This window comes from Brassica napus, chromosome C1 (assembly GCF_020379485.1).
Source record: "Brassica napus cultivar Da-Ae chromosome C1, Da-Ae, whole genome shotgun sequence".
Taxonomy (NCBI): domain Eukaryota; kingdom Viridiplantae; phylum Streptophyta; class Magnoliopsida; order Brassicales; family Brassicaceae; genus Brassica; species Brassica napus.
The window spans coordinates 44107277-44133841 of record NC_063444.1 but is presented as its reverse complement, the minus strand read 5'-3'; the positions used below and the strand labels follow the sequence as shown (position 1 = coordinate 44133841).

Genomic DNA, 26565 nt, shown 5'->3' with positions numbered 1-26565 from the left:
AGATCCCTCACCGCGATAATGTCCTCAGGAAACGGAGCAAGAGGATTGATGAAGGGACGATCGTTCGGCAACCTCCGGAACAATGGGATACAACTCTTTTCGACAGACGCAACGGCCACACGAACGAAGAACAAAAAATTCTTCCACGAGTTGAAGTTAGAAGTAAACCCCTTAACCACTGACATGAAGTTCCGAGGGACCAGCCTGTACTTGTCCGTATCCTTGATGATCTGCAACCTAAGAAGCGCTTCGAAATGATCGACGGTAAGAGAGAGACCATGCTCATAGCTCAGGATCAGGACTCCAATGAGGTGCTGGATGCCAAAGGGGATTCAGTTGGCTTATCGCCACCCCGAAATGATCCAACACACAGACAATAATTTCGGGAATCGGGAACCACAAACGACAGGGCACTACGAATGCTTCGTAACAAGTAAAGTAACCCTCCGTGGGACTACTAGCGCGCTCTCCTTGACGAGAAACCCTGAACTCCACCGCATCCGAAATATGGTAGAATGACCGCATGACCTCGAGGAATTCACTAGTACTCCTACTAGGTGCACCTTCCTCGACCGGGCGACGGTTCATGACCGGGAACGATTTCTCTTTGGGAGGCATGATCGAACCGTAACACGCCACCCACCATGCCTCGTTCTTGGCCGGGTCTACCGAATGAGGAACGAATTCTATCTTTGGCACACAGAGCTTTTCAGAAACGTTCGCGGGTAAGGACCCATTCTTCGAACTCCTCTTCTTACTCGACATCTCGTGTTCTCTTTTTTAATCAAGAAGGAAATGATAGAGAGAAAAAAAAAGAAGAAATGATTTTCAAGAAACCTCTCTATGAGAATGAGTACGTGTAAAGGTTGTGAAGAAATTACCTCCCTTCTTATAGGCATGAGAAATTACTATTTACTTGCGGATTTTCGGACACGAACTTCGCCCAAATACACTAATCTCGTCCGAACTCGCCATACCGCACGTTGGAATCTCACTAGAAATCCATGATCCTAACGAGCTGGGGGGCTAACTGTTCGGGTTGAAAACGGTTACGATGAAGTTAACGTCCAAATCCCCGCAAAATACAAGTATGTCTTTTCGCAACAAATCATGTTCGATCAAGAAAAAGTCGCAACGTATGTTCCCGAGATCAAATTTCGTTCGAATTCTATTTAGATCAAACATAAGCCATCGAAAACATACCCAGACCAGTTACGGATAGGTCCGAGTATGACGATCGGAACACGGACGAACCAAGCTCGGTCATTACGCTACTACCGCACATGCACGCTGTCCGGTCGCTACGTAGCGACCGAGCTGGAGCCGAAGCTCGGTCGTTACGTAGCGAACGAGCTCGAGCCAACGCTCGGTCGCTGCGTCCCGGTCGCTACGCAGCGACCGAGCGTTCGTTCCGCTCGGTCGCTCTGTATCGACCGAGCTCCAGCCGAAGCTCGGTCGCTACGTAGCGACCGAGCGTTCGTTCTGCTCGGTCGCTACGTAGCGACCGAGCGTCCGTTCCGCTCGATCGCTACGCAGCGACCGAGCTCTTCCGAAACGTCGATACAATATTAGCCCATGCATTCTCGTCTACCCTTCGATGCTATCTCCCGAAGACCGTAGCGGACCCATTCTACGTTTTCCGCCATTCTAAGTCATCGATCAAACTTTACCGTAAAAATCGTTGAAAGTTCGTTCTTTATCGAAAGAAGCCGTAATAAACGCTTCGAGTCAGAAGACGACCCAAAGGGACCTAAGACATGACTCGAGGCCCAACTTACGATTTCTTAACTAACAGCCCGTAAGCCGCATGACGGTTTACGCTTGGTTCGCAAGGAAAGATAAATGTCAAGTTTCCGCGGATAAATACGAAATTTTGAAGATAATTACGAAGATCGGAAAAAATGGAATATCTCCATTTTTACGCTATGACGGCTTAAGGGCAGAAGAGGAAAAGCAAAAACCGACCTAGGAGCCAGTATATAAGGAGTCCTTGGCGAGAAGCATGGGGAGGACTTTTCTCAGAGCAAACTTAGCACTTAGAGCAATTAGGCATATTTCCGTTTTTGTTATTCGAGCTGCGACTCAACTAGGTTATTGCCGTCTTAGGGTTTTAGAACTAAGAATCTCGCCAACAGCTCTCGTAGCCCAGGCTCTTACCTTTTGTAACGCCCAAACGCAAATTCGGAATAAGATCTACTTTGCTCTCTTTTCGATTTCTTATACTTTATCGTTGTTATTCTTGTGTTCTGATTGCTTGACGTGTGGTATTAGCAGATATCCGGAACATCTGGGAAATTAGGGTTTTCCTAGTTTCCTTATTTAAACGGAAATCGACAGTGTGAATTTCGTTTCCCAGAGTTTAGGGCAAGACCTAGTTTATTCCTGGTTTTAGAGGGTGTGATGACTAATTCGACTTACGTATCCCGTTTCAGTTTCATCCTGATTCCATACCGATTTAAAGTCCGCGATAGGTTCTCGGCTTATACGACTTGTATTGTTGGAACCGAGCATCTCTCCAAGGACAATTTTTAAGCCTCCTGGAAGTGCTGACCAAAAATTGTGGGTTTCTTTTATAGCGATATTATCCTTGTGTCGGATGTACGAGAGTCATCTCTACGAGATGGCTAAGTCTGTTTAGGACGTTAAGAGTTTGTTGTGATCAGCAACAAACTTAATGGTTAAAATTACCGTTTCGAGTCTTCACGAAGGATATGTTTTGAGAAGATGTTAGTGCGTATGACTGTCTGGTCTTCCAAGAAAGTGTTTTTATCGAGGAAGGAAATTTTGTCGAAGAACGAATCTTCAGGCGTCTGCGACGTCTCGCGATGCCGAAGATTTGTTATTCTTTCATATGCCGCGTTTCGTGCTTGAAATGTTCGCTGGCTTGAAGATGTTTCGCGATGTTGCAAGGGATTAGTCTTAGCCCTGCGTTTGGGAAACATTCTGGTTTGACTACGGATGTTCGCAGCCAGAATTGTTGTTCCTGTTTGGATTTGATTTGCGATCGAGGAGTTAGGACCAAGGGGTCGCGTAAATTTGTCCCCAGAAAGAGGCATCCTATATCGTGCTTTGTGTGGTGTTGGCCTTCCGAGATTTCTTTCGTGTTTATTTGAGGATGTTCTGTATAGCCATAGGAGCTCTGTTACGAGTTTTCCTTACATGCCGCATTTTACGAGAAAAACACAGCGGGCTTAAAGTGAATCGTAGTATATGGAACTTAATCGATTTTTGACAAGTGGAACCTTTCCGTTAACTGTTTGGTTGTTAGGACTGAGTTTTGTTATGACGAATTTACCGTATGATTCCCGTTTTTGGGTGGTACGATAATTATTTGTGTAATCGTTACTTGGCGTTTCAAGACAAATTCCAGATTACCGTTTAGCCGTCAAGTTATTGGAGCGGTGGTCGCTCAATTGTTTTGGCTTTTCATGAAGGCTGTGCTCAGCTTTATAGCCGAGGACGTTGTTGCCAAAGGATTAGACCATGACACTTTCGTGCTGTCAATAAGGTCAAGTCGGTTAGAATCGTCCTTAAAGGCGATGCTGTAACCTAGCTCGGCTTCGAAGGAAAGGCGTTATTGGGCGAGTGACGAATGGCGTTTATCGAGATTGATAGGCCGAGTATGCCCATGGTGGTAGAAAACGTTTTTCCACTTTAGGGTTAATTTATACGATGAAAGTTTCGTATAATGTTTCCTTTATTCGTATGGAAGTTGTTTCCTTTGTTTCTGAGGGAGATAAAGCCTAAGAAGCTCGATACAGAGCCCGTGCGGAGTCAGTTGCGGGGTGATTCCTGCTCAGACGTGACCAAGCGGAATGAGAGTGGATGCCAGTGAGTCACAGGGCTAAAGAATGAGACCTTTCAGATCATGGTGCGAGGAACTAAAGTTTATATTGGTCGTCCAATGTCGGATCATACAGCTTGGTTTTTTGCTATAAGGAAAGTACTTTTTCGTAAAACCTGTTACGTTTACTTTCGAAAGTTACTTCGTATGACATGATCTGATTCTACGAAGGATTTTTTGCGTAAGTAACGGGCGACCGGTTTTTACGAATTTATTAAATTGACGCGACATATGGAGATGTCAAAATAACGATGTTTCCGCAGATTTTTGAGAAACTTTTTTGCTTTTGTTTTTATTCTTCGATGAAAGTTTCTCTGAGTCACTCATGGAGTTTTACCAAAGGTTATTTCACCGAGATCTAGTCGCGAAACGTTTTTGCAGGTTTCTTGAATGAATCAGTTAAACAGCGATAGACTTAGTCGATGAGCGGGGAGGACATGTTCTCTTTGTCGTATTTTCTGTTACTTTTGTTCTTGATTTTGCTTTGTCGCAAATGTTTTTGATGTTTTTCCGTGAGTTGGTTGGTTCAACGGAAAATGAGAGTGATGCTTTGATGCCTGAATATTTCTCGTATAATGATTCTTATATGAAACTCGTTTTATCAAATCGGAAAAGATCTTTATGACTTCAGCAAATCAGCGACTTTCATTCTGAAGTTTGGCAGAGGTTTTCTAAACGAATGATTCCGATGATAGATGCTGTATAGTCTTTGAGAATTTTTCCAACATGGTTTGGATCAGTTCCTAGCGTTTAGACGAATCTCAGATTGTCGTTTGCTTTTAGGATGATCTTGACGAGACATCGCATTGTATGAATATTTTTCCGCATATTTCTACGAGAGTTTGCTTTGTCCAAAGCGTTTTCTTGTCGAAAGTGTTTTCTTGATCTTGACGAGACATCGCATTGTTTGAATATGTTTTTGAAGTATGGGAGTATACGAGTATAGTATACGCACCTACTCCGTCCCTTTTTTCTCGAGGAATATAATGATCGACAGTCCGAGTCGGTTTGAAGACGACGCTTGGACTGTGATTTGGTTGTTTCCAGGTTGAAGACTTGGAATATGTCGGTTCCTAGAGAATTGCCAAAAACGAATCGGTTTTAAGATGATGTTCATGTCTCTAGTTTTTTCTCTCCTTAGGAAGCGAGCTTGATATGCGTGGCGATCGTTTCTCGATTTTCGGAGAGTTTAGATCGGTTTGCAAGATCTGGACGAACAGTTATGGGACAATATATCGAGACAGGAAAAATCACCTAAGACTTAGTTCGCTAGATTATCCACCTAGGTTTTACGTTCCCTAAAGTTCAATGGCAGTCTCAAAGGCGTTTTTATTTCTTAGTAATTTCCTACGAAAACTCCAAGTCTGATTTCAAAAATTTCAAGTCGCAAATACCTTAGTTCTCTCGAAGATGCAGTTTTGTCTCTTCTCAGTTTTGCTTGCTCATTTCCCCTTCCTCTTCTTGTGTATGTTCGCCTTTTCCGAACTTGACTGATACGAAGTCAATAAAATGGTTCAACGTAATCGTATAGTTGAGGCGGCTAAGGTGTTAAGTTAACCGTTGCCGTATTATACGATTAATCTGAATCCACGCGAGAAAACTAGTCTTTGCGGGTTTTTTTTATCGTAAAGTTTCAATGGTAACTCCAATCGAGACGAAACAAGAGACGTTTCGATCGAGATTTGAAGGAGAACACAAAGATGGAGGTAAGGGAGAGTAGGAGCAAGCGAAGGAGTTTAGAAGAGTCTTACTTGTTTTCGTCGTAAAATCTCAACGGAAACTCCGATTGAGAAAAAATGAAAAGTGTTTCGATCGGGATTCAACAGAGAACACAAATGAGGAGCTTTTTGAGGCCTGACAGGTCGCTATGTAGCGAGCTGGAGGTCTGACAGGTCGCTATGTAGCGAGTAGAAGTAAGCCAAGAAGAGTCCTACTTTTTTCGACGTAAAATCTCAACGGAAACTCCGATTGAGACGAAACGAAAAGCGTTTGGATGAGGATTCAAGAGAGAACGCAAAGGAGGAATTTTCTGTGGCCTGACAGGTCGCTATATAGCGAGTCGAGGTCCGACAGGTCGCTATGTAGCGAGTGGAAGCAAGCCAAGAAGAGTCCTACTTGTTTTCGTCGTAAATCTCAACGGAAACTCCGATTGAGACGAAACGAAAAGCGTTACGATGAGGATTCAAAAGAGAACGCAAAGGAGGACCCTTTTTAGGCCTGGCAGTTTGCTACGTAGGGAGTGGAGAGTTGGCTTGAGCTCGGTCGCTACGTAGCGACCGAGCCGTGTGCGTGCTCGGTCGCTACATAGCGACCGAGCTTGGCTTGAGCTTGGTCGTTACGTAGCAACCGAGCCGTGTGCTTGCTCGGTCGCTACGTAGCGACCGAGCTGTGTAATCGACTTGTTGTGCTTCCTTTTTCCGCGATTAACCTAGGGGTTTTCTGCGGTTTTTGGGAGAACTAGTTTTACCCTTCCGAAATGTTTTCTGAAAACGTGTTTTGGTAAACCCCTTACGCATTGAGATTTCTTTTGTTCGGTAATGAGCCAAACTTACGGGGTTTGATAAGATTTATCGTTACCCTTTATGTTTAAAAAGAGAAATCACGAGCTCGTTTCATTGCACTTCCTGTGGCGAAAAGTCGCAGCAAGGTTTTCGATTTTCTCAAGAACTGTGGCGTTTGCATAGGCGTTGGCCATAGGCGCAGTGGTGGCTGGAGTTTTCTTACCAGCATTGTTGCGAACTGCAATTTTATCTTTCGTATTTCCAGACAATGTTTTGATTAAGCGTTTTGCGGCTATGAGTTAGAGTAATCCGTACCTCACCTCCTTCTAGCGCCAAACTGTGGGATCCCTAATTTCCCAGAGGTCCCGGATCTCTGCGAGAGCCAACGGCAAGTGACCAAATATATGCGGAAATCATGAAAAGATAACAAACGAGTTTAGGGAAAACAATAGATCTTATTTCGAGTCCGCGTGAGAGCGTTGCGATCATTACAAGAGATCATAAAAGCTTTGGCCGCAAAGGCTGTCAGCGAGTTACCTAGTTCCAGCGGCCTAAAAGCTCAAACCTAGTTGACTCGCAGCTCGATAACAAAAGACGAAGAAAATACAGAAAAGGTTTTTGATTGATTTCGGACTGAACCTTATGAAAGGCTGCCTACGTACCCCTTTCGAGGATCAAGCCGAACGTAGTTCAAGAGTGAACCGAGATATCGAACTGCTTGTGCACGTTTGTCTGGTAATCGGGTGCCAGTCATGGAAACAGAGCATGTCGAGAATAATGCCTCAGAGTTTCTTAGTGCCGAGAGTTCTGAGTCTAAAAAGTTATCCCTCATGCCTCACGCCTAGGACTCCTTATATACTCGCTCCTAGGCCGGTTTACGCTTTTCCCCTTCTGCCCTTAAGCCGTCATAGCCTATAAAAGGAGATATTCCATTTTTCCCTATCTTCGTAATTATCTTCAAAATTTTGTATTTATCTGCGGAAACTTGACATTAATCTTTCCTTGCGAACCAAGCGTAAACCGTCCCACGGTTTACGGGATGCTGGTTAAGAAATCGTAAGGTGGGCTTCGAGTCATGCCTTAGGTCCCTTTGGGCCGTCTTTCGACTTGAAGCTTTTATTACGACTTCTTTCGATTAAAACAAATTTTCCGCGGTTTTTATCGTAAAGTTTGATTGATGACTTCGAATGGCGGAAAACATGAAATGGGTTCGCTACGGTCTTCGGGAGACAGCATCGAAGGGTAGACGAGAATGCATGGATTCGTGTCATTTCGACGTTTCGGAAGAGCTCGGTCGCTACGTAGCGACCGAACGGAATGCACGCTCGTTCACTACGTAGCGACCGAGCAGGACGGACGCTCGGTCGCTACGTAGCGACCGAGCTTGGCCTTAGCTCGATCGCTATGTAGCGACCGAGCTTGGCTTGAGCGCTACGTAGCGACCGAGCGGGACGTGTGCTCGGTCGCTACGTAGCGACCGAGCTTGGCTCGAGCTCGGTCGCTACGTAGCGACCGTGCGACCTTTTTGGGCTTTTCTCTGATGTCTCGTGTTTCTTCTGCAGGGCTCTTCGTAAGAATAAATCTTTTCCGAAGATTTATTTTTCGTAAAACGTTCATGCCGATTTTTATGGACTTTTAGACATTAATTTCGTCGTGACCGATTTTGACCCCAACATAGGTCTTCAGCTTTAGAATTGATCTGCTCGCGTAAATCTGTAGGTTGAGGTTGGAGGCTTGGAGCAACTACGGTGTGGGCAGTCTTTCTCGCTTTGGACTCATTGAGGGTCAACCTGAGATCTGTTTCGCTGACTGATACCTTCGTGGCCTTCCGCTTTAGCAAGGCGCGTAGATCCTTGGAGTCCGTTTTTCTCCCCAACGTTTCACGCAAATCTTGTGCTATCGACGGAATTTCGTCATCCGAGGAGTCGTCATGCCGAGAGAGAATTACTTCTACTCGCCGCCGGTTTTTAGGTGGTTCTTTATCAGTTGACTCTCCCTCGAGATTGAGGTTGTTCACTGGGGCTAGCTCGCTCTTCTTTCTGAGGAGCCAGGGCTTGAGATTTCTGAGTTTTCTTCTCTTTGTTTTTGCTCCAGCTCTTATTGTTCCTCGGCTTCTGCGGAGGAGGTTCTGTCTCGATTTTGCCACTTTCGATCGACTTGAGGAAATGTCTGTAAATGACTTTGTAATCCTTCGTGTCGTGTGACTTGACCTCGTGATACGTACACCACTTGCTTGGTTCCGCAGCATTTGAGCTCTTTGGTTCGGGAGAATTGGATTTCTGTTGGGCGGTGTCTCGGTCCCAATGATTCCATCCCTTCTCTTGCACGACAACCGCAGAACCTGAGGGCTCCTCTTCGTCCACTACATTCATGTAACCCCTCTTCTAGTTGGTTTTGCTGCCCGTAGAATGTTGACGCGGCTCCTGACGGGTGTCGTTCGTCCGGGCGGGCGTTTGTTTTCCTGCCGCCTCTTTCGCCGCCTTTGCCCTAGTGTCTTCCTCCATACGGATGAAGTTGTTGGATCGAGCGATAGCATCCGGCACGGATCTCGTCGGGTGCCGATAAAGGTCGGCTCGAAATGGCGATTTGATATGGAGGGTGTTCATCAATGATTCCACAGCTATGTGGTCCGGGATGTCGACTTTTGAGACAACGAATTTAAACTTCTCCATGAAATCTCGGAGGCTTTGCCCATTGGCGTGATTGAGGTTCCAGAGATCCGTAGCGGTGGCTTCCTGGCGAGTAAACATGTTATAGTTCTTGAGGAAAGCCGTTGAGAGGTCGTGAAAACTGTTGACGAGTTTTCTTGAAGGCCGGTGAACAAGTTGAGAGCGATTCCTTCTAGGGTTTCGACGAAAAGCTGACAAAAGCCAGCGTCTTTTTCTTCGTCAGAGAGATTCGCGCGGCGCATTGCGATATTGAAGGACGTGACATGGGCAGAAGGGTTGGAAACGCCGTCGAAGGTCGGAAGACGGAACTTGTCCATTTTTCGGAGTCGGACCCCAATTATTTTTTCTGTAAACAGTGTCGAGAGAGATTCTGCGAGGACACACTCGATCTGAGGAGCAGACGTAGTCACGTTGTGGATTTTAGAGTTTATATCGACCACTGACTGTTTTAACGCGGCGAGCTCGTTTATGGTCTGCGCGTCGAGGCCTCCAGGGGTTTGAGTCGTATAGCCGTCGTTGACATCTTGGTCTTCAGCGTGCGCCGGCGTCGCCCCGGTTCCTCTCTCTGTGCTTAACAGATGTCTTCCGTACTGCGCCGTTGAGGCTTCCACGTTCGCAGCGAGAGGAGCTAAGATTTTTGCGAGTGCCGCGATTTGGTCGGTCGCCGCCTTCTGGGCTGCGTCCTGTTGTGCAAGGCACGCCATGGTGGTCTCTATGGAGGAGGGTTGTTACGGCGCCGGTGTTGCAGAAAAAGACGCAGGCGTCGTTTCGGGAGCTTCACGCTCTTCTCCAGAGGAAGAGCCGTCGTTGCTCGTCGCCATCTTGTCAACGTTACCACTACAAGAAAACACAAATTTAACGACGGCCAAAATCGTCGTTATTTCCTCGGAAAAGAAGAGTTACGAGGAAATGGCGATGAAAGGCGTTTCGTCGTTATATGATTGTCGTAAGAGAATATTCGTCGCCATTTCGTCGTTAATTAGCGAGGTTAAATATTCCTCGTAAAGAAGAATTAATCTTTCGTCGTAAAGACCACGTGGGGTTTCCACGTAATGCGGTCGTTGGTTTTCCTCGTAAAAAACTCGTAAAGGATTCGTCGTAAAAGACCCGCAAAAACCTCTAAACAAATTCATCGTAATAAAAACGTAAGGAACACGAAAAGCATTCGTCGTAATAGAATCGTAACTGAATCCACGTAAAATCCTCGTTAATTAGTCCTCGATATTTCGTCGTTAATTTTCCTCGTTAATACATCGGGAATTAGCGACGTAATTACTTTGTTTTCTATTTACTGAATTTATAAATAAAAATTATATTTATTTAATTTATTAATAAAATTTTAATTGAAATTAAATCGAATAGAAAATTTTTTTGGGAAAATTGCTAAAAGAGAACAAGAAATCAGCATAGTTGTCCCTATGGTATAAATCCAATTTCAAGTTGTCCCTATAGTATAATGTTTTCCATAATACCAAAAGTAACCTTAAATTAATTTCCCTTAATTTATTAAACATAAGTAATTGTATTTAAAAAAAATAAAATAAGGTTGTTTTAATAAAGTTGCCGGGAAAAAAAAATTCAGAACAAAAAATGTAGAAACATTTGATTTTCCTAACCCTAAAAACTTCTTGGTCTCTCCGCCTCTCTTTTCAACGGCGAAGAGCATGGCGATTGTGTCTGCTTCGTTCTGTTCCCTCCGGTGAAATCAACAACGGAAACCTCTCCGCCTCTCCGCATCTCCGCTTCTCTCCACCTCTCCTCTTATCTCCGCCTCTCCGCGTCTCTCCTCCTCTCGCCGCCTCGTCGATTCTCTCCACCTCTCTCCGTCTCTCCGCTTCTCGCGACCTATCATCTTCTCTCCGCCTCTCTCTGCGTCTCTCCTCCTCTCGCCGCGTCGTTGCTTCTCTCCACCTCTCTCCGCCTCTCCGCTTCTCGCGACCTCTCCGGTTCTCTCCGCCTCTCTCCGCGTCGCTTCTCCTCTCGCCGCCTCGTCGATTCTCCTCTCGCCGCCTCGTCGATTCTCTCCGCATCTCTCCGCGTCGCTTTTCCTCTCGCCGCCTCGTCGATTCTCTCCGCCTCTATCCGCGTATCTCCTCCTCTTGCCGCCCCTCTTGCCGCCGCGTCGCTTCGTGACGGTTCTCTCTGCTTCTCTCTTTCTCTGAAATCGCATTAAGCTAAGGTATTACGTCCGATCTTTCTTTATTTCATGTTCCTCGATTCGGTTAATGTTTGATGTGTATATGCGTTTTTGAATTGCGAGATGGAGATTGACTTGTCTTATTTGATTAATCGATCAAATGTGCTTCTAAATTTGATTAGACAATGGTGTTTTACTTTTCATTATTATCTTGTGCTTGGCTCAGTTCTTACGCTTGTTTCGGACGCTTGTTGATATTGTTATTATGTCTTTTGGTGTTAACAACCATGTCTTTTATTATCTTTTGTAGATATGGAGCTTGAGCTACCAAAACGATTGTATGCAGAGGGTTCAGAACCTCGGGTTAAGAAGATCAACAACAGTTGTCGCATGGAACTTATCAGAGATCTGAAGAAAGCTATGTGTGCAGAGTACGATGATGTGAAGAGAGATCCTGTTTTCACACATATCATGGCTATTGCCGAAAATGATCTCAAGTTCTCTGGGAAACTAGTGGATAGCTTCATATGTAGACAGCTGATTACCTCAAAGCTGCATGAGAAGTGGTTTGTTTTTGCGAGGACGCCTCTCCGGTTTTCGCTTCAGGAGTACCATGCTGTGACAGGCCTCAAGATTACACGGGAAACTAACAGTGACGTAGTGAAATGGAAAAACGACGGGGGTTTTTGGAGTAACCTACTGCACACAGGTGGTAAGATCACCTTGCAGTCGATCAGAAAGGTTCATCTACAAGAAGTTCACACTTGGACGCGGCTTGATAGGATGAGGTTGATCTACTTGTGTGTAATAGTGGGTGTGGTGATGGGGAGAGATGAGAAGGTGTCCATCCCTCATATGTACATCAAGTTGGTGATGGATTTTGACAAGGTTCGGAAGTTCCATTGGGGTCTTCACTCGTATGATTTCCTGTTGAGTTCGATTGAGAAGGCAATGAAGAAGTTGGGTAAGAAGGAGAGCTACATTTTCGAGGGTTTCTCCTATGCTCTCCAGATTTGGATTATGGAGGCAATTCCTGATTTTGGAGAAATATTAGGCAGAAGAGTCTCAGACAGCTTCAAAGGTCCAAGGTGTGGCAATTGGAAAGGAGTTGCAAAAGTTTCTTATGAAGACATCATTGAGCTCGAGGACTCCTTAACTAAGGAGGTAACATTCTCTCTATTTTTTTCTTTTATATGGTTGTTGTATATATTTTGTTTGGATTTTCATGTTTTAACTGTTTGCAGGATAACTTCTTCTCGGTCATATCAGTGACTGGTAATGGTGATGTGTTTCTAGATGCTCAGTACACAAGGGAGGGTGAGATGGAAGATGAACGAGTGGACCTTGTTTTGGGGAGGATCAGGAACAAGTATGATTGGAGCAACACAGACTGGCCAGTTTTAGACCCTGAAGAGTCTAAAATGGAGGAACCCGACAGCCATGATAGAGGGTCAGAAGCTGATAAGATCGTGGATCATACGGATGTTGTAGCAGACGAGGAGAACTCTTCGGTTAAGGTCGCAGGAAAAGGCAAGAGAAAGTTTCTTGATGAAGGAGCAGAGACAAGAAAGAAGAAGGTGCTGTGTAAGCGATCAGCAGAAAAGTTTCTGACTTTTGGTCCTGAAACTATGAGTTTCATTGAGGGTCTTATCCGCACATCTGTCACTTCATTGGGAGATGTGCTCAGTATGCAAATGGCGAATATGGAGAGGGTGTTTACAGAGAGGATGGGAAAGATGGAGATTGAGGTTTCACAGCTCAAGGACGCAATCAGTTTGACTGGTGAAGGAAGCTATCCTAGTAAGAAAGAAACTGAAGAAGCTCCACTAAACAGCAAAGCCAAGGAAGCTCCACCTAAGAGCAAAGGCGCTCAAGCTCCACCTAAGAGCAAAGGCGCTCAAGCTCAACCTAAGCGCAAAGGCGATCAACCTACTCCAACAAAAAAGGTACTACCTAAGAGAAAGTGTAGAACTTGATGAACCTGGAACTAGGATGCTTGAGTTAGGGTGCTGGAGCTAGGCTTATGGAACTTTATATTGACTGTGTAATATTATGTAATATGGAATGTGAAACTTTGTGTAATAGGTTTCTAAAGTGTAATATGTTTGAATGTTTGTGTATTAAACTCTATGAATGTAATGCTTTGTTTGTGTTATGAATAAATGGCTTCTTCTTATATGCAATGTTTTAAATTTTAATGAATAGGACGGGAAAAAGATTGCTACAGAAACTAATGATTTTGATTTTGGATTGAGTACACAAGACTTGCGGGACCTGTCCCAAGCTACATTTGTTGACGGTTTTGATCTGTCTCAAGTGAAAGTTGAGACGTCAAGTAAATCGAAACCGTTTAACATGGCTCCACTGCAGTGGAATGATGAGGAAATGGATCGAACCAAAGAAGACTCGCCAGATGCCGCGTTGGTGTTTTTCCGTGAAGAGGATTGGGAAAAAGTTAGAACTTGGTCAACTTCCTCCACGTAAGTACTCTATTCTCATTCATCTGACATGTATTAATACATTTAAAATAAACTAATGAATGTTTTACAATTTTATCATTGTATTTGGTTTCAGACCTATACGGATTGGACCTGCCACTTTAGATTTTGAGATTGCTAATCGTCTTATGGATAAATCTGAGTGGTTAAATAGCTTGGTAAACCTTAGAGACTATTTGCTTCCATATGTGTCTTTTAAATACATTGTGTGTGCTAAGATTTTCAAAATATGCAGGAGATTGACGCTGCAATGTACGTATTCCGGGAGAGAACATCTTTGAAACGATGGAGACCTCATCGTGTCGCCTTCATGACTGTCGTCTTCAGCAATATGATTAAAAAAGAGTATGGTCATTTAGAAGCTCAGGGTAGAAAGAGCTACATGCTTCATAATTTGCTACTGCAGTTCGGTAAAGGAGTCCTTCCACCACATGGCAGGACACATGAGATATGGAATATAGATGTGGATCGCCTGTATGTCCCTGTTCATGTCAGTGGGAATCATTGGATCGCCTTGTGCATCAGTTTCGTGACGAGGAGCATTGAAGTGTTCGACTGCTCGGGTAAGAAAAGGTACAAGGAGGTGGATGGGTTCGCAAACCTTATTCCGCGTATTGTCAAGGCAGTTCAGCCTATGAGACACCAGAAGGATTTCGCAGTCGGTGCATATACTGTTTCCTATGTCCCCGTTGGGAATCTGAATAAAAGTGCATGCGACTGTGGCGTCTATGCAGTGAAGTTCATTGAGTGTCATGCGCTTGGATTGGAGTTGTCGTTGTTGCATGATGGTAACATTATCGAAGCTCGCCACAGGATTCTATGGGATCTTTGGGAAGCAGCTAATGATCCGGAATTGATTGATAGGATGTCAAAGTATCAATCCCCGGAGTGTCTCTCTTCGACTGTAGAAGAGATTTTGTGAGACTGCTTGGTTTCAAGTTCTAATGTAATGAACAAGATTGCTTAATCTGATGTATAACTTCTAGATTTTATTATCATTTTTAGGAACAAGACTGCTTAGTTTATTGTATAACTTCTAGTGTTTAATTATGATTTTTAGGATTGACTCTTGTAATCAAATGTACTTCTTGTGGTTTTGTTATTAAGAGTTTTTAGCTGAAGAATGCTAGAATTTAACACTGTTTTAAATTAGAACCTAAACCCTAAACATACCCTAAACGAAACAAAAACCCGGAACAAGACCACAAGAACATTTAGAATAATTGTTTTACTAGATCATCCCGTAGGAGTAAATAAATCGAATCAAATGTAATACACTTAACTTGGCTTCTTGCAAACCAGACTTTTGATCCAACTCAACAATCAAACCCGACCAGAACTAGATCCACAATAAACCTAAAACCCGACATATATAACACCAACTCAGCAACCAAACCCGACTTTTCCCATTTTTTTCTGTTCTTCTTTTTCGTCAATCTCCTTTTTCTCTCTGAATCAGTTTCTCACACACATGAATACTTCAAGGCGACATTCATACGGGTTGCCATCTAGGTGCTGGTGCGGGAAAGGGGTTGTGATATTCTACTCGAGAACTGATGACAATCCTTACCGACGGTTCTATAGATGTGAAATAGGGGCACAGGTTCATAGTCTTGATTTGTTTTTCGATTCAATTACCGATTTGTTATGTTCCTTTTTTGTCTGATTCGATTTTCGATTGTGTAGGATAAACAACATGTTTTTTCATTCCATTTTACTTCTCCTAATTTGATTTTCGTTTCTATGTAGCGAAAGAAGGAAAATCATTTATTTAAGTGGGTTGATGACGCCTTGCTTGATGAGATTCGAAGGGTAGAGGCTGAGCAAGGGAGAATTGTAGAAGAGATTGAAGATCTGAAAAGTAGTATCACACAGAGAATAGAAGAAGAAGTTAGGAAGCAGAAAAATTCACTCGAATTAGGTTGCTTAGGAAGCATTCTATGGCTTTTTGGAAGATTAAGAAGCCAAGAATGAGTGAAATCAGTCTACTGGTTCTTAGTATTTTCTTGTTAGTGTGTTTTTTTCATTTTTACCAGTCATTTGGTTCTTAGTATTGGCTTCAATAAGTGTTTTGTTGCAACAATATTTGTGTCGACTTTACCAGTCAAATGGTTCTTATATTTTGTGCTCAGTGATCTGTTCTTACAATCCACCTTTTTTGTTGAAAAATCAGACATCAGCTATTGTCAAACAAACTTAAACTCGAACTCAAAAGCATAGCTGAACATAACTAAACAAACAGAGAGATAGAGAAGTGAAGTGAAAATAATACCAATGTATAACAATGAAACTGATAAAATAACCATACAAGAATTATCCAAAGTATCCAAAGTTAAACAAAGTTGATTGTTTTTAGAAGAAAAAACCATACGAGACAAGGCAATACTGCACTTTCAAACACCACAACTTGCATACTTGAACAGACCAACCTGTAACAGAAACATCAATACCTGAAACACAATTAAATCGAGATTGAAAAACATATAAACGAACTGGCTATATAAGCTGACCCTTACCATATGTGACTGACTATATTGGTATTTTACAAGTTGCTCTGTTGTGCCCACTAATACCACATCTACTACACTTGCGAGGCTGCCTCTTTTGTGATGTTTGCGATGACCGAAGTTTATCTTCAACAGTTTCATATCTCCGTTTTCTATTCCTTCCAACTGATTTTCTTGACTCTGGTGGTAGCACATTGTCCACGACAACATCTTCTGGCATGGACCAAGCATCCTCAGGAACAGCAATAGGATTGATGCTTTCATGATAAGCTTCTCGCCAAGCTTCTGTAGTGTAAAATAAATCAGTTAATGTGTGTGGCTGTCTGCCAACATGAAACCCAGCTTTAATTGCGTGCCGACAAGGTATCTTCATCAGGTTGTACTTCCCACATGAGCAAGTACGTCTATCCAAATCAACTAAGCAGTCGATTTTATCACCTCTAACAAGCAAGCGACCATCGCTGACAGGGTAAACTGCAAATCTTTTGCCTTTCTCGGTTCTCCTTTCAATCTTTTTCTCCACATCTTCGGTAAGAGGATGATTATGCTTTGAAATCTTTTTCTTACGGTTATAAAACCACCGAGTCAGCATTTCTCTGATACTGTCCAACAAGGGAATGATTGGATACTCTCTCGGCGAACGCAAAGCAGAGTTGATGGATTCGGCAGGGTTTGTTGTCCTTATGTCATATCTATATCCAGAGAATTGACATCTTGCCCACTTTTGGACTTCAGCATCCCTTAGGTATTTTCCAATTGCCGGACTGATATTACACACATTAGCAAATATCTTTTCAAACTCAGCAACTCTATAAACCTTGGACGCCTTTGCAACCAACCCAACAAGTCCTTTCCCATGGTAATATGTTACCACATTATTCAACAAATGATGAATGCAAATACCATGTTTAGCTGTTGGATACACAGTCTCAAGCGCCTTAGCAATGGCCGCATGTCTGTCCGAAATGAAAGCCAAATGATGATCATCAGCAATGACACTATTTAGTTGTCTCATAAACCATTCCCAAGAATTTTCATTCTCTGAGTCGACTACTCCGAATGCAAGAGGATACAAATTAGAATTTCCGTCTACAGCAGTTGCAACCAATAGAACTCCTTTGTATTTGTTCTTCAGAAAAGTGCCATCAACCACAATAACCCTCCTTATGACTCTGTTAAATCCTCGTAGCGATTGCCCAAATGCAATAAACAGGTACCGAAATCTCCCTTTGCTGTCAATCTCATACGATGAATGTGTTCCCGGATTAGCCTCTCTGAGCATGTGCAAGTATTTCGGTATTTTTCCATAACTTCTCTCTGGTATAACTCTAACAGCATTAACCGCATATTCACGAGCATCCCATGCTAAAGATTTCGTGATCTCACAGCCATGATCCATAAGCATAATCTGTATTATATCATTGCATTTCGGCCCTTCCTTAACCCCTTCATACCTATGCATAATCAGACTGCCTATAGTTTTGGCCGAAGCAGTCCTACCCGGTTTGGTTTTGTTTGAAGGTGCACATGTATGTTCACCGACATACTTTTTGATAATGAAATATTCAGAATCCTGCAAACACTCTGCTCGAACACACCAATTGCATGCATTATCCTCACATCTAACGTACCAAAGTTGTCTATCCGTTTTGATAACCTCATAGTGAAAGTTATGCTTCATTGCACATATCTCGAAAGTCGCCTTCAGCAAAGTTTTGTTCTCAAACAATTGTCCCTTCTTAACAACATTGAGCACAGAAAACTTTGACATCTTATGTACGTCCTCTTTGGCCGAGATCATGGTATCGGCATGATAGGCATCCTCATCAACTTCGACTCTTCTAATCTTTTCTTTCTTTTCCTCGCACTGCCTCTCAACAAACACAGGAGCTGGTTCATTCCCCCTATCAACCGAGTTTCCCTCCTCTTGAGCAGTAGTTGAATCAGCTGGCGACTTGTTAAGATCAAAGTCTGGTTCATTCAGATTCTCAACTTTGGCTTTAGATGTTACACACAATCGAGTAGAAACACACTTTTGAACAAAACCAACAAAATTCTGAAGCTGTCGATCATTTGCAATGATCACAGGCGGACAAGTTGATGTATTGATCAACTCATTAGGTAGATAACTCAACTCCAAATCGGGTAAGCTATCTTCTTCCATATCAAAATCTTCCAAAACCATTCTTTTAAAAACCTCTAAGGTAGAAGTTGATTCCAATAACAGTAGCCTAGCCCCTCTCTCATCAGCCGTAAAAACCCATCCCGTGGTTGCTCCAAACTCCCAAACACCACATGTTGTATAGATATGCATCGTAGAACAAGAGTTTGTAAAAATCACAAGACAAACTATAGAGAAATCATTGGAAAATCATAGATTGGTGAAGAAGAACATTCAAAATCGATTTTTTTTTTAATTTTTCACGAACCAAATCAATGAAAACACGTTTTAGGAAGTTAGAATATTTTGAGAATATTTTAAAAACTGCAACTTCCTTAATTTTCGAAAATTCAGTTTTTTTATCCGTAGAAGGCACCTTCTACACTGTGTAGAACATAACAAAATTCCAGAAGGTAATTTCTACACTATGTGGACGTTCGTATATGTTTTAGATTTTGCATTCCTGATAACTTAGAATACTCAATAAAAGTAGAAACAGTTTTCTGAATAAAAGTAGCGATCATTACAAATAGTAGAATACGTATTCCCCATATTTAGAATTATAGTAAAAAGTAGTTTGTACGTTCTAAAAAACGTAGATGGATGTGTTCATTCTAGAATTCATTTTCTACTTACCCGTTTTGTGTAGAAACAGAATTCTACTTTTAGTAGAACGTAATTTAAAAATATTATTTATTATGTTTTTCAACCCAAAAAAAATATGTGTTTGTGTAAATGGGTGTTTTATTAATTGTTTATATTTTTAATAATTTTTCTGATTCATATAACTATTTATTTCATTAATTTTAACATATGGAAAGGGTAAAACGGAGAAAAAATGGACAAAAAAAGATTTATACCATAGGGACAACTATGCTGTTTTCTTGTTCTCTTTTAGCAATTTTCCCAATTTTTTTTTGGCCGAATCAAAATGAAATTATATAATATATAAATAAGTTTTGAATTTTAAAATACAATAACAAAAAAAAAACTAATGCTGCATTGCCGCGTCGTAGAATTCCTCGCTCCTTCTCGAGAGATCTTCCTCGTTGACTTGCACGGATGTCTCGCCTGGAATGGGGTTTTGTTGTCTCATGGTCCTGAACATGGCCTCCCATTCCGGATTTGTGGCCGCTATGACGTCCAAGAAGTTCTCGAGACCAGTCATACGAGCTGTGAACGACGATTTTGTCGAGGCCAACTCGTTTTGTGTCGACGACAGCTGATGTTGTGTCGTCTCCAACACGTCGCGCAGCTGAGAGACTTCATCATCCCGTCTCTGGCCATAAGAGGAAGTCGCTCTCGGAACATCGTTGACGGAACCAATCCCCAACACACGTCCCTTTTTCTTAAAAAACAATAAAATATATATTAAAATTTAAATTTTAAAGTAAAATGAAATTAATAAAAAATTTATATAAAATTTACCTCCTCGTAAATTCTATCCACTTCTATTGTGGATAAGACGACGGGTGATCCGTCGGCGGACTCCTGCGCCAGCTGGGTCTCACGCTCGTCAATACGAGCTGCCACATCATTGTAGATATTCTCAGACCTCTCATCTACAAATGCGCCCGCCTTGTTCTTGTGGGTCCGATCGAAAAGTTCCATAAGAGTCGGTAAACGTCCCAACTCCTTGGCCTAAAAACAGTTAAGAAAGTTTTTATTATATATATATATATATCTATATTAAAAATCAAAAAGTTAAATATTTAAATTACGTACCATTTCCAAACGGACGCGGGCGTGTGGCTTTTGGCCCGTACTATGTTGCATCGCCCTGTGGCCGTGCTCATCTACCGAGTTACGGGAGGCGGAGCAAGACTGGGCGACTCTCATGGCATCAGGATCCCTCCAGTAACGGATGAGGCCATCCCACACGTCCGTGGTGATGGTTGAAGGTTTGCCCCGCTTATAGCCCTTCACGATCCAGTCACCCTTCCAGTTGGAGACCGTGTCCAACAAACGTTTCTTCGCCTTGTCGATAAACTCTTACGACGTTTTGGTCTTACGTGCAAAAAGCGATGTCCGCTTTTTTAATTATAAATCGTCTCTAATTCCACGTAAGTTAACGAGGCTCTTACGACGTTTACTGTTACCGTGAAATTTTAACTTTCGGTCAAATGCAAAACTAGCCTGTTTCTCATAGACGACTTATATATAAGTCGTCTGAAGTTTTTTTTTAACAAACAAAGCCGGACGACTTAGAATTAAGTCGTCCCTTTTAATTTTCAATTGCAAAAGTGACCTCTTTAGACGACTTACCTTTAAGTCTTCTGGACGACTTAATGCTAAGTACGACGACTGTCTCTAAACCCCTAAAACGAAACCCCAAATCCCAAACCACACCTTCTTTATCTTCTACTTCATATATCAAACACTTCTATCCTTTAACCTCAAGCAATTCATTCTAATCCAAACCGAAAATTATAAAAATACAATTCCTTTACTTATAATTAATGTCGATATCTTATTTATAAATAAACTCCCATTATCTTTAATTATATATAATAAATCAAACTCATACAAATATGAAATACATTAATCGGATTCATCGACATTCTCGTCATCACTTGAAACATCATCATTTACATGAAACTCGTCTTCAACAGCTTCCTCCGTGGGATCTTCGGTAAGATCTTCATACTCGTGATTATGCGGATCAATGAGAAGGATGTCATCAATTTCTTGTTCAGGTTCATGAACTTCATTTATTTGTTCTTCTTGCAATGGTGGTTCTTCTCCTACGATGATTCGTCCTCGAGGTGTAACTTTGATCACGGCCAACCAATTTATACCCGACTCTCTCATCCGTGGGTATGGAAGGAAGCTAACTTAGTCTGCTTGTGAAGCTAAGATGAAGGGCTCGAATTTGTTGTACCTCCGGCCATCGTTGACATCTACTACACCGAATTTGTTCAACCGAACACCTCTATTGACGACGGGGTCGAACCATTCACACTTGAAGAGGACGCATTTTAGCTTCAATATCCCTGGGAATTCGACTTCAATAATCTCCGTCAAGATTCCGTAGAAATCTGTTTCTCCTTTCACACAAATTCCATAGTTACTGGTAGCCCGCTGTTTACCATACTCATATGTGTGAAAAGTATAGCCTCGTGTGAAATACATCTGTGATGTGGTGACCTTTACAAGTGGAGATTGAATTACTTCGTATAACCACTTAGGATAATCTGCATCGTCGTCATAATCAACCTATTTAAAAATAAAAAGAACGTTGAAATACAAATCATTCATGTATGAAAATTTTAAAAGTATTTGATTAATACCTGATTCTTCAACCACTTAACAAAGTGTTGATCTTTTCTTTTGTCTAGTCACTTGTGGATATACCAGGAAATGTTTCTTCGACTTGTGAAACAAACATGCTGTAAATTCACATTTTACATGAATTAATCTCTCTCAATTATATAATGTATACTCAATTTAAGTTACCTTTCAAAATAACGCATCAATGGATCCTCGCAATTGAGTAGAATATAGGTGTGTGCACTATGAGCGTCTTCTTCACTCGACCACCAAACCTGTTTTGATTTCCCACCAAGTCGTCCAATCTGGCTAAAGATTTCTGGAACACCAACAACTGCATATGTGGGCGCAACGCCACCATCATCATATCTTCTTGGAGCTCTTCTTCGGGTACGTACTTTTGACGCAAAGTAGTACGATGTGAAGTGAGAAACTTCTTCTGTCAAACTTCCAGCAATTATAGAACCTTCAACTTTGGCGAGGTTCTTTGCTTTTCCCTTCAAATATTTCATGGCTCGCTCGTACTGATACATCCATCCGTAATGTACCGGTCCACGAAGCAATGCCTCATATGGGAGGTGGATAGCTAGATGCTCCATCACGTCAAAAAAGCCTGGAGGAAATATCTTCTCCAAGTTGCACAATAAGATAGGAATGTTCTCCTGAAGCTGTTCTACGACTTCTTCTTTAAGAGTGCGTGTGCTCAAATCCCTGAAAAATGCTCCAATGCCTATTCCAAAAACAATTAAACACATTGTTAGTCAAATACTATTATTGTAAACTAAACCAATTTAATATTATTGTCCTATTGTAAACTACCTGCAAGTGCTTCATGTACGTTTGTTGGAAGTAGCTCCGCAAATGCAAATGGCAGAAGTCGTTGCATAAAGACATGACAGTCATGACTCTTCATCCCGGAGAACTTTTGACCCTTTTCAACACATCTTGAAAGATTTGAAACATACCCATCAGGGAACTTCACTTCTGATGCCACCCAATTGAACAAAACCGACTTTTTTTCTGAAGACAATCTAAAAATTGGAACGGGAACTTGGCCATTGCTTTTTATATGTAACTCACTTCTTGAGCAAATATCCGGCAAGTCCAACCTCGATTTTATGTTGTATTTTGTCTTCCCTGGGACATTCAATATTGTATTCATGATGTTCTCAAAGAAATTCTTCTCTATATGCATCACATCAAGGTTGTGGCGCAGAAGAAGATCCTTCCAATATGGTAACTCCCAAAATATACTCTTCTTGTGCCAGTTGTGATGAACACCGTAAGAATCAGGCATATTACGAGGGACATGCCAATTACCACCCCAGCGAACTGTTTCGTTAGCTCCGTAGTAGTCGATTTGCGCTTCAATTTGTTCTCCAGTTAGATATGGAGGAGGAGTGTCTCTCACAACTTTTTTGTGCCTAAACAAATTCTTGTTTCTTCGGTACGGATGGCCAACTGGAAGAAATCGACGGTGACAATCAAACCAACTTGTCTTTCTACCATTCTTCAGTTGAAATGCATATGTCGTTCCATTACAATATGGACAAGCTAATCTCCCATGTGTAGTCCATCCAGACAACATCCCATAGGCAGGAAAGTCACTTATGGTCCACAAAAGCATAGCTCGCATCGTAAAATTCTTCTTCGTTGAGCAGTCATACGTCCTCACCCCTGTTGACCACAAATCCTTCAACTCTTTTATCAGTGGTTGTAGGAAAACATCAAGTGACCTTTTTGGATGCTTCGGACCGGGTATTAATATGGTCAAGAATAAAAACTCCCGTTGCATGCACATCTCCGGTGGCAGGTTGTATGGCGTAAGAAAGACAGGCCACAATGAATATTGTCTCCCTGACATTCCAAATGGACTAAATCCATCTGTGCATAATCCGAGGTACACATTCCGGCTATTGCTAGCGAAATTCGGATGTACTTTGTTAAAATGTTTCCAGGCTCTTGCATCTGATGGATGAGTCATCTCACCATCCGTCTGAGTATGCTCGGCATGCCACCTCATCTTTCCAGCAGTCTGCTCCGATTGGTACAATCTTTTCAATCTATCTGTAATTGGTAGGTACCACATCCTTTGGTACGGTACCCTATTACGTCCCCTTCCTTGCGGCTTGAATCGTGGTTTCTTGCAGAATCGACATTCTTCCAACTTCTCATCATCTCCCCAGTAGATCATGCAGTTGTCGATGCAAACATCTATCATCTCCGAAGGCAACCCAAGACTATAAACCAGTTTCTGAATCTCATAATAAGAATCAGCAGACTCATTGTCTTCCGGCAAATACTCTTTAAATAAATCTGCCCATTCGTTCATGCAACTTTCAGGTAGATTGTGATCAGTTTTAATATTCATCATTCTAGCAGCCAATGACAATTTAGAGAGACCTTCTCTACAACCACTGTAAAGTGGTTGATTTGCCGCATCTAACATTTCATAAAACTTTTTTGAATCTATGTTAGGTTCTTCATCTTCATCATCATGAGCTACGAATGCATCAGTTACCATATCATGAACCCTATCATAATCTACCATCGGCTGATCCTCCTGATGGTAACTATGTGCATTATGCAATTGATGATCAACCGGTTCTTCTTGAAAGTTGCTATTACTACTACTAGCTTCATTCTGATCATAACTATAACCTTCTCCATGTTGAAACCAGATATAATAATTTGGCGTGAAACCTCTATTTACTAAATGCTTCCAAACATTTTCACGATTTGCCAACTTTGAATTGTTACATTTCCTACAAGGACAGAATATTTTACCGCTTTCTTGGGCGAGCGGTGTAGAATCTGCTTGATGCATAAAACGCTCCAACCCAGCAAGATATTCTTTCGTCACTCTCCCGTTAGCATCTCTATGCATATACATCCACCTCCGCAACTCGAAAATATTTCCCAAGCCCGACATTTTTTTCACGTTTTTTTTTCTTGTTGGTGTGCTTAAAATTATGTTCAAACCTCCATATTTATAGAAAATTTTCGAATCTGGTAGTGGAATTTTGCTAGGAATTTACGACGAAAAATTAGGTTGGTGGCAAAAAAAACGTGTTAAGTTGGTGGCTTTCTCGTTCTTTCCTCGTAAGTTATTTCCTCGTAAAAATCATGCTAAAATTACGACGAATTTGCGACGAAACACATTTTTCTCGGAAAAACCACGTCGACTTACGACGATTTTACGAGGAAAAGCTTTACTCGGTATTTTACAAGGCCTTTACGAGGAAACTTTATTTCCTCGCAATTTCATCGTTAAGTCATCGTAATTTCACGAGGAATAGTTTTCCTCGTTAAATTTCCTTGCTAAAACTGTGTTTTCTTGTAGTGTACTTTGCTAACTGGCCCACGGTGGGCGCCAACTGTTTGAACGTGAAACGGTACTGAACGAGAGAACGTTCAGTTTTAAATGTGGGTTTAGCAAAGACGTCTTATTGATGGTCGGAAAAGCGTTTCATCGGTTACAAGGAAAGGGAATGCGTAAAGGAAAAGCGACCGGAGCTCGAAGAGCTTTGCCGGAAAGATACAGTACGGCGAGATAACGAAGGTAAAACCCTAATCTAGCCGCCCAGTATGTATGAGTATTTTCGGATCCCTTCTACGTTGCATCCCCTCTTTTCTTTTATAGTCGACTTGGTGTTTTCCTGTGACCTAGCTTGCGTCGTCTTCATGGGCTTTTAACTCGCTGGGCCGAAAAGCCCACGTTGCTTCGCGGAGCTGTTTAGCCAGACTCATTTAGTCGAAATGCAACTGACCGAAAGTTTCCTCGCGCCGCGCTGAGAGACTGGCGCCCCGAGCCACCGCGTCGAACCGTCGTTACGCCTTGTTCGGGCCGGGCCGTCGGTTCTCCAGGCCTTGAGGGATGGTCGAATCCATCCTCTACAGAACAACGGCGAGTTGAGCGAAGAGAAGGCTCTGGGTTGGGTCGGCGTTTAGGGTTTCAGTGGTGAAGTTTGACGGCTGTTTTCACCTTTGGCTTGTCGGCTCTCATCGAAGAGGCCGAGGCGCAGAGTTCCGTTCGTCCTTCTTCTCGTAGATCTGAAAGATAGAGTTTGAGGGCGATATTGTATATCAGATCTGGAGGAAGTAGGGCACAGGTGGTGGGAGTGTCACTGTTTCGGTGCAAGGATGGCTCTCTCACCTTCTTCGCCCAAGTAAAATTTGGAGATCTGTCTTCGGAGGCGCGCCGGAGTCATTAAAGTGAACGTGTGTTCACCGGACTGGCTTTTGAGTCGCGTGTTGTTGAGCCATGTAATGGATCGTCTATGGTCCTGTCAGAAGTGGAAAGCTAGGCGCTTTACTGTGGATAAGCGGTGCTTTGATTCCCGTGTCGTGGTGACCCGAAGGTGAAGCTGTTTCCTCTGGTTCTCGGAGGCAGTGCGTGGAGAGAATTGTTGAGACTCGGTGATGCCACATCTAGAAGTAACACATTCGCAGTACCGTATGAAAGATAGATTCGGTAGTGTTGCTTCTACTTCATCTTACGGAGTTCATGCTGGGTCACAGGAGGAGCCAACGCCTCAACCCACCTTTCAAGAGGTCAGCTCCTTAGCTCCTGGTTATTGAATAAGCCGTGTTGGGAATAAGCACCCCTCGGGTGTTGATGTAGCTGGTCGAGCATATCACGCCTATCTTTGGTACCGGCTGCTGGTTTTTTAAAGGAATTCTCAGCTTAGGTTTTTTCGATGTTTTAGGACCAGAGCTGTATCCTTTTTTTTTAATGGTAGAATGTAGTGGTCTAAGGGGTGGTTTTCTTCGAGTCGTGGAGCTTTCTCACCCCACTGTGGTTGAAATTACAACAATGTACTTTAGGTTGCCCTGGATCCGAGTGAGAGATCACCTAGTGACTGTTCCAGAGTGTTGCTAAGATGCATTGTTATATTTGTGGTGAAATTTCAATGTGGTCTAATCTTATTGTAAAACTACTTGGTTAATGAAAAGTTGATGTTGAGCAAAAAAAAAA

The 26565-nt window shown here is 42.4% G+C and overlaps 3 protein-coding genes across 3 annotated transcripts; 1 reads left to right on the top strand and 2 right to left on the bottom strand.

Moving 5' to 3' along the window:
- Positions 1 to 8729: 8729 nt before the first annotated feature.
- Positions 8730 to 9718, bottom strand: LOC106374075. Its single transcript, XM_013814178.2, has 2 exons — positions 9137 to 9718; positions 8730 to 9080 (listed from the first exon to the last, which is right to left on the bottom strand). Exons 1-2 carry the CDS (start codon positions 9716 to 9718, stop codon positions 8730 to 8732), a joined length of 933 nt encoding a protein of 310 aa, XP_013669632.1.
- Positions 9719 to 12372: 2654 nt separating this feature from the next.
- Positions 12373 to 14717, top strand: LOC125580929. Its single transcript, XM_048746219.1, has 4 exons — positions 12373 to 13097; positions 13522 to 13631; positions 13726 to 13807; positions 13885 to 14717. Exons 1-4 carry the CDS (start codon positions 12474 to 12476, stop codon positions 14569 to 14571), a joined length of 1503 nt encoding a protein of 500 aa, XP_048602176.1. The 5' UTR covers positions 12373 to 12473; the 3' UTR covers positions 14572 to 14717.
- Positions 14718 to 15416: 699 nt separating this feature from the next.
- On the bottom strand, positions 15417 to 18470 carry LOC125580056. The gene is made up of 3 exons (XM_048744017.1): positions 16196 to 18470; positions 16065 to 16099; positions 15417 to 15503 (listed from the first exon to the last, which is right to left on the bottom strand). The coding sequence occupies exons 1-3, from the start codon at positions 18468 to 18470 to the stop codon at positions 15417 to 15419; spliced, it is 2397 nt and encodes a 798-aa protein (XP_048599974.1).
- Positions 18471 to 26565: the final 8095 nt, after the last annotated feature.

Bases quoted from the DNA above. Each gene is read 5' to 3' on its own strand.
- LOC106374075 (XM_013814178.2), bottom strand. From the start codon at position 9,718: ATGGCGTGCCTTGCACAACAGGACGCAGCCCAGAAGGCGGCGACCGAC. The intron at 9,081-9,136 runs GTTTTCACGACC...TTTACTCGCCAG, and splicing joins TTCAAGAAAACTCGTCAACA to GAAGCCACCGCTACGGATCT.
- LOC125580056 (XM_048744017.1), bottom strand. From the start codon at position 18,470: ATGCATATCTATACAACATGTGGTGTTTGGGAGTTTGGAGCAACCACG. The intron at 16,100-16,195 runs GTAAAATACCAA...ATTGTGTTTCAG, and splicing joins TGGGCACAACAGAGCAACTT to GTATTGATGTTTCTGTTACA. The intron at 15,504-16,064 runs GTATGCAAGTTG...ACTACTTTTCAG, and splicing joins TTACAGGTTGGTCTGTTCAA to ATCTTCAATCTCTTCTACAA.
- LOC125580929 (XM_048746219.1), top strand. From the start codon at position 12,474: ATGGAAGATGAACGAGTGGACCTTGTTTTGGGGAGGATCAGGAACAAG. The intron at 13,098-13,521 runs GTACTACCTAAG...GCTCCACTGCAG, and splicing joins AACCTACTCCAACAAAAAAG to TGGAATGATGAGGAAATGGA. The intron at 13,632-13,725 runs GTAAGTACTCTA...ATTTGGTTTCAG, and splicing joins ACTTGGTCAACTTCCTCCAC to ACCTATACGGATTGGACCTG.